We start from the raw sequence: 13,595 nt of genomic DNA, 5'->3' as shown, positions 1-13,595 counted from the left end.
TTACAGCAGGATGCAGAAGCTCTTTAACCCCAAATGATATTTTAAATGCGTTAATCTCACTAAATCGAAAGATGACGCCGTTCGTTTTTTTTAACGACGGCTCGTCTAATAAATGTGTTGACGGCGTACGCGCCGGCCGCAAGATGGGCGCGCAAACGATCGGCCGCGTGCGGGCGCATCCATCAGGCGACGGGCGACGCGGCGAATCAATTTGCAGCCGTCGCCGCGTCCCCCGAGCTGCCGTTCGCGTATCAAACATCGGCAGCCATCTCGAGCCGCTGAGTAATGATTCCGGAACGTTATCGAGCTTTCCGGCGGCCGTACGAGGCGCGCGCTGAGGCTTTCCGTTGCCGAGGGCCGCCGCAGACGACGGTGCCGGGCAGAACGTGGCCGAGGAGCGGCGCCGCTTATGTCGTCCGCCGTCGGACCTTTTCAAAGGCGAGTTCACCATTTCAGCGGCCGTTTGGATTTCGACTGACCCCGCGGGATCAAGTGTGCAGTGACCCAGCGCACAACCCCGAAGTGAAGTTTCTCCTCTTTCACCGGGGATTAAAATAATAATAAAAAAAAAAAAAACAACACTAAGAACACTGAATTCTGATCAAAACCTCAGATTTCCTCCCACATCCCAAAAAGATGCGACACTAATTGGACACTCTAAATTGCCCCCAGGTGTGATTGGTAGTGCGATTGGTTGTTTGTCCCTACGTGCCCTGTGATTGGCTGGCAACCAGTTCAGGGTGTCCCCCCGCCTCCCGCCCTTTAACAGCTGCGATGGGCTCTCCCCGCGACCCCCGTGAGGATAAGCGGCAAAGAAAATTGATGGAATATCTCTAGCGGAAAAGAAACTTTGACACTAATGTGTATTTTTCTTCATATCAGACAAAAGACTGAGCAAGGTCTTTTGAAGGCAAACTAATCATTTATCTTCCGTTATCAAACGACGAGGCTCAACTCGAACCGCATGACGTTCATCATTCACCTTCTGTATCTTTCTTTATGATCGCAACATAATGTCTATCCCAGCCTTTTCCCAATTCCAACATGCTGGCATTTCTCTCTGTTCTCGCATTTCTCTTGTCGACGTGACAAGCCGAGATTCGCCTTCCTCATCTTTATCTTCCGCTCAAAAAATGTGCTGACCGTACACCCGAAGTGACGCGACGCCGCCGACACGAGGGGCCGGTTCATCGTTCCAGAACATCCTTAGCGGTGAATGAGTAACTCAAAGCGGGCGTGAATAAGAAGCCTCCGGAAAGTTATCGATATGTGACTGTCCTGTCCAGTTTTCAGTATGAAGACTTAAAGGTTCCAGAACACACCCAGTAAGGGATTAGCCTCGTATTTATTTTTGTGTTACAAAAGAAATAGCTTGCTCATAATCTGTCGGAAACGTCGCCGAGCGGTCGCGTCTGCGCGTAATTTACGACACCTGTTTACCCGAGTCCACGTCGCCGACCAGCTGCTCCCTGTCGCAGCTCGTCTGATCGCAAATTTTTCCCCGTCGCTACCGCTCCGCCCCTCGAAACTCCCCCCCGGCCGTGCTTGCAAAATGAACGAGGGTCTCGCTTTGAACGCCCGACAAGTTTCTGACGTCCATCGAAATCGTTTTTTTCTGCTATCAACAAAAATGAACGGCGTTCTCGTGTTCTATTGGTCTGGTGACCATTTGAGGAAAACCTGTTGACAATTTCCATCTGGAGAGCGCCTAAAATGATGACCATAATTTTCAGCATATAAACTCCGACTTGTTCACACGCTTTCAACCTTGCGGTTTATGAGGTGATGCGGTTAATTTGTGCATTTTTTTTCTAACGGCCGCAAGGGGGCACTTGAGCGGAAAAGGTAAAGGGTGAGACCGGTGGAATATATGTGCCAAGGAAGTGACTTTTACCGGTCCGGCCCTGTTAGCCACACGCGAGCTTGTTACTGTCGTGTCTCAGTGATTTATACAAGTATTTTTTTTTAACGGGCCCTGTTAGTGCGACGCAAGCGTTAGCATGGTGGCGCTAGCATCAGCATTAGCGCAGCGGCGCTAGTGTTAACCTCTCTGTGTACCTTCTTTCTTTGTCAATATCTCAGGTTTCAATGTGGGCACTTGCAGCTTTTACACAGCAGCAGCGTATCTGTGTACCAAATGGTATTTGGTATTGTGGTAAATGGTATCAAAACAGATTCCTCCCAAATTCAGTAGTACCGTAATTTCCGGCCTATAAGCCTCGCAAGGGGGCACTTGAATCGAAAAGGTAAGAGTGACACCGGTGGAATATATGTGCCCGAGGAAGTGACTTTTACCAGTCTGGCCCTGTTAGTGCTGCACAAGCGTGTCAATGTCGTGTTTCTGTGAATATACCGGCATGTTTATTTATTTTTTTTTTTAACCGGCCCTGTTAGCGTGGCGCTAGCGTGGTGGTGCTAACGTCAGCGTTAGCTTGACGGCGCTAGCGGTATCGTGGTGGCCCTAGCGTTAAACTCTCTGTGTACTGTCTTTCTTTGTAAATATCTCGTGTTTCAATGTGGGCAGTTGCTGCTTTTACACAGCTGCGGCGTACATTGTACATTGTACCAAATGGTATTTCCTTTACAAATGTACTGGGTGAGGCGTCTAACCACGTGCGCTCTGTAGGCCGGGAATTACAGTATTTCCCAACCTCATGAACATCCGATCCCAGCGACTGCGGCCATCATCTTTGTGATATGGACACAAACCAACATCTTTATCCCTCATCGACAACGTTTGAGCACTTAAACTTCATATCCCAAAGAAGAGTGTTGTTAACAACTCGGCCAAAACGGAATGAATTAAAAACACCAAAAAAATCTCCATGGCTAATTGAATCAAAACAGATTCATCCTAAATTCAGGAGCAGTAAGAGTTCTTGCTCTATGGACAAAGCGATTACCAGCAGCTAACATCAGTGTTGTGCTTCCCAACGAATAAGTAAAAACGAGATGGTTTGTGTGTCATCCCTAAGTAGTGTTGCCAAACAAAACAAGCGTGTGGGTACAAATCAAATCTCCATAAAACTTTGATAGTAAATTATGCATGAAGCGGCTTACATTAGTCTCGCCTCACAGACGCCGCACACAGCAACAACAATAACGGCAAAGATTGCTCGCCTTCCTCCTCTTACTCTTCTTCTTCTTCTTCTTGCTCCTTGTCGCAGTGACACGCCGCTAGCGGCACGCGGCGCGCATTAGCCGGCTCATTCAACCGGGACATGAGGGTGGGTGGGGGGATGAAAGAAGATGAAATCTTTGGATTTTACCAGGAAAAAAAAAAATAAAAAGCAACCACGGTGACCTGGACTCTTTTAGATGCTATAGCTAAAATCCAAACCCCGTGTCACAAATGGTTTGGCCCGCACTGACCAGCAGCGTGCATTAGGCGTCCTAACCACTACTTTTCTGTCTAAGGTGACGTCGCTGGGTTGAATTTCAACTTAATGGTCTTGAAAACTGCTTTGTGTCTGCGGTGGTAAACCACACAAAGGCCTCAGCCTCGGTGGAGTCCTGCACTACATTGAGGTTATCTTACAGGACTAGCTTAGTTAACGGGATCGTGTACGACAATTTCTCTACGCTGGAACATTAAATTCCAAGGCACTCTGCGCCACAAAAGAGCAGGTTTACCGTTCCTAAAAAGTTAGGTGGGAAATTTCCTCGGGGAACGAGTGGTGACCGTTAGGAAGAACAAAAGTCACGAAAATGTAAAGGACAAGCGACGAGCTCTGTCTTGGCGGGAATAGTCCAGACGGTGCATGATATGCTGCTCATCTTTAAAAACTGAAAAGGGACATTTTCTCAGGTAAAAAAAAAAAAAAAAAAAAGTGATCTCCCTTTGGCCGAGCAAAAAAGATCATCGACGTGAACTCAGATAGTTACAAAAATGCTTAAAGTGAATTATGTTGTGCAATATTGGCACAAACATACATTTACACATAAAGAATCCTCAATACACTTTGAAATAAATATGTTTTGCATTTTTGCAGTGGGTAGATCTTTGTGACTTGGTCATTTGAAAAAAAAAAGTACAAATATTTGAAGGTAAATCATGGAATATTTTGTTGCATAAAATAATCAATCGGGAGAGGCTGGCTGCTTGAAAAGTAGATCTTGGGGTAAAAAAAAAAAAAAAGTCTAGTGTCTATCGTAAACCAAATTTAAGGGAAAAGGGACAGTAAAATCCTCACAACAGGGCACGGTATGCATCCCGGTCTAACCTCTCCACGTGGTCCAGATTCCCAGAGACGCCCAAACCCCCGATGGCGTAGAGTTTGCCGTCGTAGACCAGGCTGTTGTGTCTGCAGCGGGCCACCGTCATGCGGGACACCAGGTTCCAGTTGTCCAACAGGGACATGTAGCACCACACTTCAGACAGCATCACCCCCGACTCCGTTCCACCTGCAAAAAAACAAAAATACACGACATATTAATTGTTTCTTATGTTTATGTTCACCTGTACTGCGCCGTATCGGAAGCTTCCTCACAACTCAAATTCGGGCACATGACGCAAAGCGAAAAAAGTTGACCGAGCGACATGGAGGCACTCGGAAGCTAAATCAGACGTTAATCACGAGGATGTTCTTTAACGAGAGAAGCTCGACCAGGAGCTGATGGGCTAACCCGGTAGAAAAAAAAAAAAAAAAACCCTCTTGATTTCCCCAACGGTTTGTTGGACTCCCGGCGGACACGGCGGGGCCGGGGGGGGGGTCCGCTTGTTCCCGCTGCCAAACACGCATTTCCATTTATATGAAAAGCGAGCGAGTGAGTAGAGATGGAGCGGCCCGGGTAGACGATCCTGTCGCGGCGTCAAGGTGAGCGCGTGGCCGCCGTGCTGAGAACCGGGCCGCAAATGGAGCGTGGCGGAAGAAAAATGCCGTCGCGGCGGAAAAGAGCTTCTACGCGTCACGGAGGACCGAGTCGGGCCCGTCGCCCTGTTCACGCTCTTTAAACACTTCGCAAAAGTCACACGGCGCCGTTCGTTTTGACCTTGGCTGCTCTTTGTGACTTTGGGCCAGATCTGGATAAATCACGACACTGCTAAAAAAAAAAGCAAAAGGACGAAGATGACGGCACGAATCCCGGGATCAACTTTGACAATCGGCACTTTCTGTAGAGTGGGATAGTTAAAAGGGTGCATGACATGCGACCGCGCCGCTAAAACAAAAAATATATTTTCTTCGCTGATTTCAGGATAAAGAAGGTACAAAAGCGGCAACATTCGCATCCAGAGCGAAAAAAAAAAGTATTTGAACACCCTGCTATATTGCAAGTTCACGCACTTGGGAATCATGGAGGGGTCTGAAATTTTCATCGTCGGTGCATGTCGGCTGTGAGAGAGATAATCGAAAAAGAAATGATTTATTTGTGTGATACAGCTGCAAATAAGTATTTGAACACCTGACAAAACCAATGGTAATATTTGGTACGGTAGCCTTTGTTTGCAATTACAGTTTCCTGTACTTGTTCACCAGGATTGCACACACTGCAGGAGGGATTTTGGCCCACTCCTCCACACAGATCTTCTCTAGATCAAACACATTTCTGGGCTATCGCTGAGAAAAATTGACTTTCAGCTCCCTCTAAAGATTTTCTATTGGGTTTAGGTCTGGAGACCGGCTCAGCCATGGCAGAACCTCGATACGCTTCTTACGGAGCCACTCCTCGGTCTCACAGTGGACATGCACCGACGATGAAAATTTCAGACCCCTGTCCTTGATTTCTAAGTGGGAGATCTTGCAATATAGCAAGATGTTCAAATACTTATTTTCTTCATTCTACACTCGAATAGTCACAAAAGTGCGCGACGCGCTCTGGCTCACCCAACAGGTAGATGTTGTCGCCGGCCGAGATGACGCTGAAGAACTCGCGGTCGTAGAAGGGCAGGCTGGCGAGCGGGTACCACTTGCTGTTCTGCGGGTTGAAGCAGGTGACCGCCGTCGGGGAGCGCTGGTTCATCCCGACGGCCTGGCGCCCCCCCACCAGGACGATCACCTCCGCCACGCCTGCGAGGGAGGAAGACGAGGAGAAGCGTGATGAAAGTGGACAGACGAGAGGGGGAAAAACATCACCGCAGGCGTGAGATGCCGCTAAAACGACTGTTCGAGAAAAAGACTTTAGCTGAGGGTACAGTCGCAATGATGCATGATCGTACTGTATGTTACTAAGACTGCGACTGGAAGCCCATTCGCACATAAGCAAGTACACACACACGGAGAGGGTGGGATAAAGACGCCAGTGATCTCAAACACACAAATGGGCTGGCAGGCCGCCACTAAGCGACTCCCAGTCGGGCAACAAGACGGCCGCCAGACACGAGTGAGCGGCGTGCTCGCGAGCAGCAGGCATCCGGACGACGAGGGGCGGGGGCACGAGTACGTCGAGGATGCCCGGATGAGCGCGGGGGGGTACGCACGCCCTGAACGTTTGAGGAAAAAGGTGAGGGATGGAGGCCTAATCTGAATAGTCTGAAGAATTCAAAGCCAGAAAGCCCTTTATCGTTTTTTCTCCCCGGTCGATACCGCCGCTCGGTCGAGTCTTTGCACTGTGCACCGCTTCCTTCGCTTACAAAAACAGCGACAAATAAAGCGCGGTGCCTTCTATCCCTCTGAAGTTTCTCCGTCAAACCAAAGACGAAGATGGAGGTAATAAAAAAAGAAAAGATGCTGATGTAGAGCTCGGCTGACAGCCTGTGGATGAGCGGACGTTTTGCCCGGGCGAGGCTAGAAGAGAATCCCTGATGGATGTGACGGGTGATGTTCAAGGTGTTTTTTTGTTTTTTTTTTTAAAGCATCAGCTAGCTACTAGTTTGAATGGGGGGGGGAGACAAAGAACAATGAAGTGGAGTGATCGCAGTTTATAAGGGTGGGGGCCCGGTCGCTACAGATACGGCAATGCACCAGCCTAGCATACTTTACTACTAAAGCATACATTTTAAGCAAAAAATAAATATATTTCTTAAATTATTTGATTATATAAAGTGTTTAAACTACACATTTATTTCTACTATGCAGTTTATTATCAGGAAAAGCTAAAAAAAAAAAATGCTTTAAAAAGCCCAATTTTTTTAGGCTTGGAATGCATTATTTCTTTTTCCATTCATTGTAATGGGAAACATCGATTCGGTTTTTGAACAATTCACTTTTGGAACAGTTTTCTGTAACGGATTGTGGTCGAGAAATGTGGCCTCACTGTAGATGCCACTAAACTACGGTGGTTCGCTACATCTCACAAATCATCATGTGTGTCTGGAAGAAAAAGGACCAGTGCCATCGGTACGCTGTATTGATCTGAAAAGAAGCAGCATCGAAGATCGACATAACCTAACAACATAAGCGTCCTTAATTATTCTGAGCGGTTGGAGCGTCCGTGTGAGCGCGCACGGCAGCCCCCTGAGCGATTTCCACTCGGTCGCCCACGTCAGCATCTGCCCTGCCGACCGGTCCCCGAAGCCCGGAACGCGCTAGCTCGGACTAACGCGACTCAACGTGGGCCTGTCAGAACATGGTAGCGGTCACGGTGTGTGTGTGTGTGTGTTTGTGGCGTGGGGGGACTTCACGGCTTGCCAGGGATGAAGAGGATTTTGACAAGTTGATGTTTTCCTCCTGACAGGAGTTTAAAAGCCATTGGGCCTCACCGCCCCCCCTCCTCCCCCGTCTTTTTTTTCCTTTTTAAACCTCGACAAAGAGGGCAAATCCACTGAGAGCAGACGAAAAATCAGCTACTCGACAGGCATTTTATTAGCTACACGCAATGAGTATAAGTTTTATTTTATGACATTAGCTGTTTTATAAAATCGTTGTTTGTATCTCATAAAATTATAAATTATATTTTATAAAATGTGTGTAATTTTTCATCTTGGTATTAAAATGTATGATACAAATGTATTTTTTTTTACATTTTCAATGATATAAAATGTCTTTTAGCGATCTAATTGTCACGTATTTTTTATTTTATACAATTTAAATATGAAATCAAAAATATTTTACGATTTACTTGTATTGAATTTAATGTATTTTTAATTATGTTATTTTCAAATATATTTTTTTTTTGTTTTTTGATTTTATGAAAAATGTACTGTTTCGTCAACATTTGAATTTTAAGATTTTGTTGTCATGTATTGAGAAATATATTTCTGGTACTTAATATACATTTTATAACATGTATTTATTAACTATTATTATAACACAATTTAATTCGAAATTGAAAATATTTTACGATTTATTTAGATTGTATATAGTGTCTATTATGTTATTTTCAAATATTTTTATTTTATAAAAAAAATTACTGTTTTGTCAACATTTTAATTTTAAGATTTTGTTGTTATGTATTTAGAAATACATTTCTGGTATTTTATATACATTTTATTTTATAAAAATATTTTATTTTTTAATATTTTATAATTTGATTAACTATTCACACAATTTAATTCGAAATTGAACATGTTTTTCGCTTTATTTATATTGTCTATAATGTAGTTTTAATTGTTATTTTCAAATATTTTTATTTTATTGTTTTTTTATTTAATAAAACGTTTTTACTGTTTTGTCAACATTTTAATTTGAAGATTTTGTTATGTATTTAGAAATATTTTTAAGGTACTTTATATACATTTTATTTTACAAAATATTTTATAACATTTATTTCAATAACTATTATTTTATGCAACAAAATATTGCATGATTTGCCATTAAATATTTGTACTTGGCAAAATAGCCAGATGTTTCATTCCCTGCGTGTGTATTGAAATGGTCAGATGGATTTCTTATGTGACGTAAATGCGGATGACAGCAGAAAGTACAGTGGCCCTTTTAGGGATAATCAAAACAAACAAACAAAAAAAAAAGGTGTTTGTTCGGGCAAAGCGCTTTGTCACGCCTCCATCTTTGCTGTTGTCACTCATGAAGGAAACGGCGACATTAACGTCGAGCTCAACATGCTGTGACAAACTACCGCGGCGCCTCGCGCGCAAGTGGAAAAAAAGAAAAGTCTGTTTGCTCATAAAAGTGACACGTGTATACATAAATATTGTGCCAACTGAAAAGCGGCACATGCTCGCTCGCACACACACACACACACAGTACAGCTGTGGGAGACATTTTTATCTCGCTGCAGGTCCATAACCATTATGCCTTATCACGCTTCCTTTTTACTCCATTTGCTCTCATTTGCTAACCCTGTGATTTGTCTCCCAGGGTGCTAATTTGCAGTGACGATGTTGGGGGGGGGAGTGAAAGCGTATGTTAGCTTTTCCACTTAGCCGCCGAAGCCCTTAAAATGCCCTCCTGCCAGTGCATCGGGGGGGCAAAGGGGGTGCACTACCCAGTCAGATCCAGCATCCTTTGTGATTATATTTCATACAGAGCAATTTGTTATTTGTTGGAATTAATATGCCCAAAAACATGCAACAAGGGCAATGCAAGGGTATTAATTGGACACTCTAAATTGCCCATAGGTGTGATTGTGAGTCTTGGTCTCTATGTGCCCTGTGATTGGCTGGCGACCACTTCACCGCGACCCTCATGAGGGTAAGCGGCAAAGAAAATGGATGGATGGATGGATGGAATTAATATGTGCAGCAATCATTATTGTGCTGTTTTAGTGAATGTGAGATTTTCTATTGGCGGATGGGGCAGTTACGGATGAAGTCTGCATATCAACAGGTGACTGCGCAGGCCCGAAAGAATCGCTACAATTCCGGAGGAGGGACATTCCCGCGTCCGTAACCAACGCCGGATAACGCCGGAGCGGCTTTGCGGAGGCCCCCGCGGGTGGGCTTTTCAGGAGCGCTCCACCTAAGCCCGGACTTGGCTCCTCTGTGTCCTATAGACGAGTCCGCGCAGGATGAGATTTTAGCGATAAGCCGCGAGAGGAAAATTCACACACTTCATGCCTCCCGTTTCCGGAAAACGGATCCCGTTCCGGTGTCACGTGGAAGCCGGAGTCCCGTCCCGGCAGACGGTATGTGCAAAATCACCCGTCAATCACAGGAATGACAGGCAAACGGGATTTTGAATGCATGCCACTTTTTTTTGTTTTTTTGTTAAGGTGTATGATTGCTTCCTAGCCTAAATTATTTTTAAAAATTAAATATATGACATATAGTAATAAAATGCACATAGCGTCCTGTACTCCCGTAATTTCCGGCCTACAAGCCGTGACTTTTTTCAGATGCTTTTCAACCCTGCGGTTTATGCAGTGATGCAGCTAATTTGTGCGGTTTTTTCTCACGGCCACAAGGGGGCACTCGAGCGGAAAGGTAAGAGTGAGACCGGTGGAATATATGTGCCGAGGAAGTGACTTTTACCGGCTCTGTTTGTGCTGTGCTAGCGTCTTGCTGCTGTGTTACTGGCATGTCTCAGTGATATTTACCGTTAAGATTTATTTAAACGGGCCCTGTTGGCATTAGCGCGGCGCTAGCGTTAGCGCTAGCACTATGGCAGGGGTCAGCAACCTTTTTGAGGCTGAGGGCTACTTTGTGAGCACCGATCGTATGAAGGGCTACGTGACCTGTTTGCGTCAAATTTCAGACTCAGTTCATTACACGTACATAAAATATTTTTGTTTGACTTTATTGTATTAGGTGAAATGACAGGGATTTGAAGGTTTGAATTCACGTGAGCAAGTCAGATTCAGAATTTAAAGCACAAATAATAGGAACAATTTGAGGCCTATGGTATTTTTAGAACATCCCTCCCGGGTCCCTTATATGGTCCTCGTGGGCTACCATTCGCCCACGGGCACCGCGTTGGTGACCCCTGCGCTATGGTTAGCGTGGCACTAGTGTTTGCGCTAGCTTTAGCACCACCAAACGCTAAATCTAAACTCTTTCTGTGTACAGTCTTTCTTTGTAAATATCTGGTGCTTCAATGTGGGCACTTGCGGCTTTTACCCAGCTGCGGCGTATGTATGTACCAAATGGTATTTCCTTTACAAATGTACTCGGTGAGGCTTGTAACCAGGTGCGCTCTGTAGGCCGGGAATTACGGGACTGCGTTTAAACACAATTTCGCCTTGAAAACTGGTTTTCACCATCGAACTTGTGAGTTTTAGCAAAGACAACGTGGCGGCTTGGATACATGTCGTATGTGAGTCAGAAAACCCAGACAGAATCCATACGTGGTACAAGTAATCTCACGCTGCATTTACTCCTGGAGACGGACGGGCAGGGGGCTTCGTAATTACTCGGAGCCGGACAGGAATCGACAAAGTCGGGGTTAAAACGCTTTTAATTGTCTTTGTGAGCCACTGACGGCTTCACCTCGCCGCCTGCTTGAATGCAGACACAACACATTCAATTAAAGCGTGAAAGAGAGGCGCCGGCGTCGGCGAAATGGGGGGGCAAGAAACTCCGGATCAAGCCGTGTTAATTGGGACGCCGACAAAAAAGCGCCGAGCGGCGCCGGCGGCGGCGGCCTTCAGACGATGTCGGCTAGCGAGATATTTTTGCCCACTTGTTAGCAGATGATGTGATCGGCTGCTGGCTCGCGTTGTGCAAGGGTGAAAAAAAAACAAAAACTTAATAGAGCACTTCAAGTTAAAAAAAAAAAAAAAAATGCTTTCCTCTTGTTGAAAACTAAATTGTATTTAATGTTATATGTTTTAATAACATCGAAGACATTCCAGTTTTCAATTAATTTAACACTAAGTTTTTTTTATTTATTTTTTAAATCAAACAATGACTATTGAATGAACCTAACGCGTTTTTGTAATAAAGACATTTTAATCTTCAACAAAGCAAAGACTCCAATTTTCTCATTTTTTTAACTAACACCAACAAATCTTGAATCAAGCAAACGAGTTTGTATAACATCAAGGATTATTCAACCCTCGAAAAATGGATTTTTTTTTACCCCCCGCAGGAGACATAATTTAGTCTTCATTGACAATAACCCTTCTTTCTTTATAACAGCCCAAAACATGTTTTCAAAACATCAAAAGCGATTCAATTTGAAAGAAAACATGAATATTTTGCACACGTTTTTAGAACATCAAAAATATTTCACTTCAATTTGGCTAATGTCCGTCCATCCAGCCATCCATCCATCCATCATCTGTTTATCCTCACAACTGTTTTTCTGAATGACATTTATGATGACAAAACCGAACCTTTACTTTTTTTTTTTTTAGACCCTCAAAGAGAATTTAGCGTAATTTCCGGCCTACAAGTCGCGACTTTTTTCACACGCTTTCAATTCTGCGGTTTATGCGACGATGCGGCTAATTTGTGCATTTTTTCCCCCCCCTAACGTCCGCAAGGGGCCACTCGATCGGAAATGTCAGAATAAGACCGGTGGAATATATGTGCCGAGGGAGTGACTTTTACCGGCCCTGTTGGCGCTGCGCTACCGTTAGCCCTGTGCTAGCGTGTTGCTGCTGTGTTACTGGCGTGTCTCGGTGATATTTACCGGCAAGTTTTATTTTAACTGGCCCTGTTAGCGTTTGCTTTAGTGCTAGCGTGGCACTAGCGGTAGCACAAGCGTTAGCGCTCACATTAGCGCCCCGCTAGCACCGTGATATCATTAAACTCTTTCTCTGTACCGTTTTTCATTGTAAATATCTCGTGTTTCAATGTGGGCTAGTCGCTAGCTCGCGCCTCTCATCATGGGAAAAAAAATGACAAATTGTTTCCTCGCAATGTTAAAGCCCTCGCGTGTGTTGAGAAGCATTCAAAATTGGCAGGTTTGTTAGCAACACTTCTGACATTTATTTTGCACGTCACGGAGACCTCATGCAACCGGCTAACGCGGCGACCGCGGCAGTTTTACCCTTAAACTCAACTGTACCGTACACGCTGGACTTTTGAAAGCTATTTATTCGCATACATATCCAGCATGTAGACGATCACACACACACACGTATGTGCACACACCCCCACTCGGAGTCCACAGATTGACTTTGCTCAGCAAGAAGTGCTTCACGGATGGAAGTTCTCTTTTCTTTTTACGCTTGACAGTCTTATCAACAGAGCTCAGGTGGCGGGCCCATCTGCTTACGTGCCTTTTTTTACAACACGCACGCACGCGCGCACATAAACACGCGTTCAAGGACTAAACCATCTGGCCTTTTTTTCCCCCCACAACTTCCACTTCAGAGCACTTTAATTTATTTTTTTCGGGCAAGTTGCTGATTTTGAGTGACACGCGACACAATGCGGGAGAAGTTTCGGAGGGCGCGGTAGCCCCGCGAAATGGCAAGGGTGCAGCGTAGAGCCGGTCCGCTGCCCCGCGGCCGGGACCAAAACCACGTCGGTCCTCCTGCGGCTGACTCCGTTAGTTCGGTCACTCGTCGCTCTATGAGTTGCCGTCAGGAAAGCTTTCACTCTATTTTATGATTCTTTTTATATTTTATGGCGGCTGGTAAAGCGTCCGCTTCACAGTTCTGAGGTCCCGGGTTCAATCCCTGAACCGGCTGTCTCGAGTTTGCATGTTCTCCCCGTGCCTCCAAAAACATGCAACATTAATTGGACACTCTAAATTGCCCCAAGGTGTGATTGTGACTGCGACTGTTTGTCTCTATGTGCCCTGCGATTGGCTGGAAACCAGTTCAGGGTGTACCCCGCCTCCTGCCCAGTTGACAGCTGGGATAGGCTC

At 45.2% G+C, this 13,595-nt stretch overlaps 1 protein-coding gene across 3 annotated transcripts in view; it reads right to left on the bottom strand.

Moving 5' to 3' along the window:
* LOC133496665 (kelch-like protein 29) overlaps positions 1-13,595 on the bottom strand; it is a 173,860-nt gene that overhangs the window by 13,722 nt on the left and 146,543 nt on the right. For all 3 annotated transcript variants that reach the window (XM_061812508.1, XM_061812510.1, XM_061812509.1), the window contains 2 exons: positions 5,826-6,008; positions 4,224-4,404 (listed from right to left, as the gene is read on the bottom strand). In XM_061812508.1, coding sequence (XP_061668492.1) covers positions 4,224-4,404; positions 5,826-6,008 — 364 coding nt within the window. The remainder of the gene's footprint in view (positions 1-4,223; positions 4,405-5,825; positions 6,009-13,595) is intronic.

This window comes from Syngnathoides biaculeatus, chromosome 23 (genome assembly GCF_019802595.1).
Source record: "Syngnathoides biaculeatus isolate LvHL_M chromosome 23, ASM1980259v1, whole genome shotgun sequence".
Classification (NCBI taxonomy): domain Eukaryota; kingdom Metazoa; phylum Chordata; class Actinopteri; order Syngnathiformes; family Syngnathidae; genus Syngnathoides; species Syngnathoides biaculeatus.
This window is presented reverse-complemented; position numbering and strand designations above follow the sequence as displayed.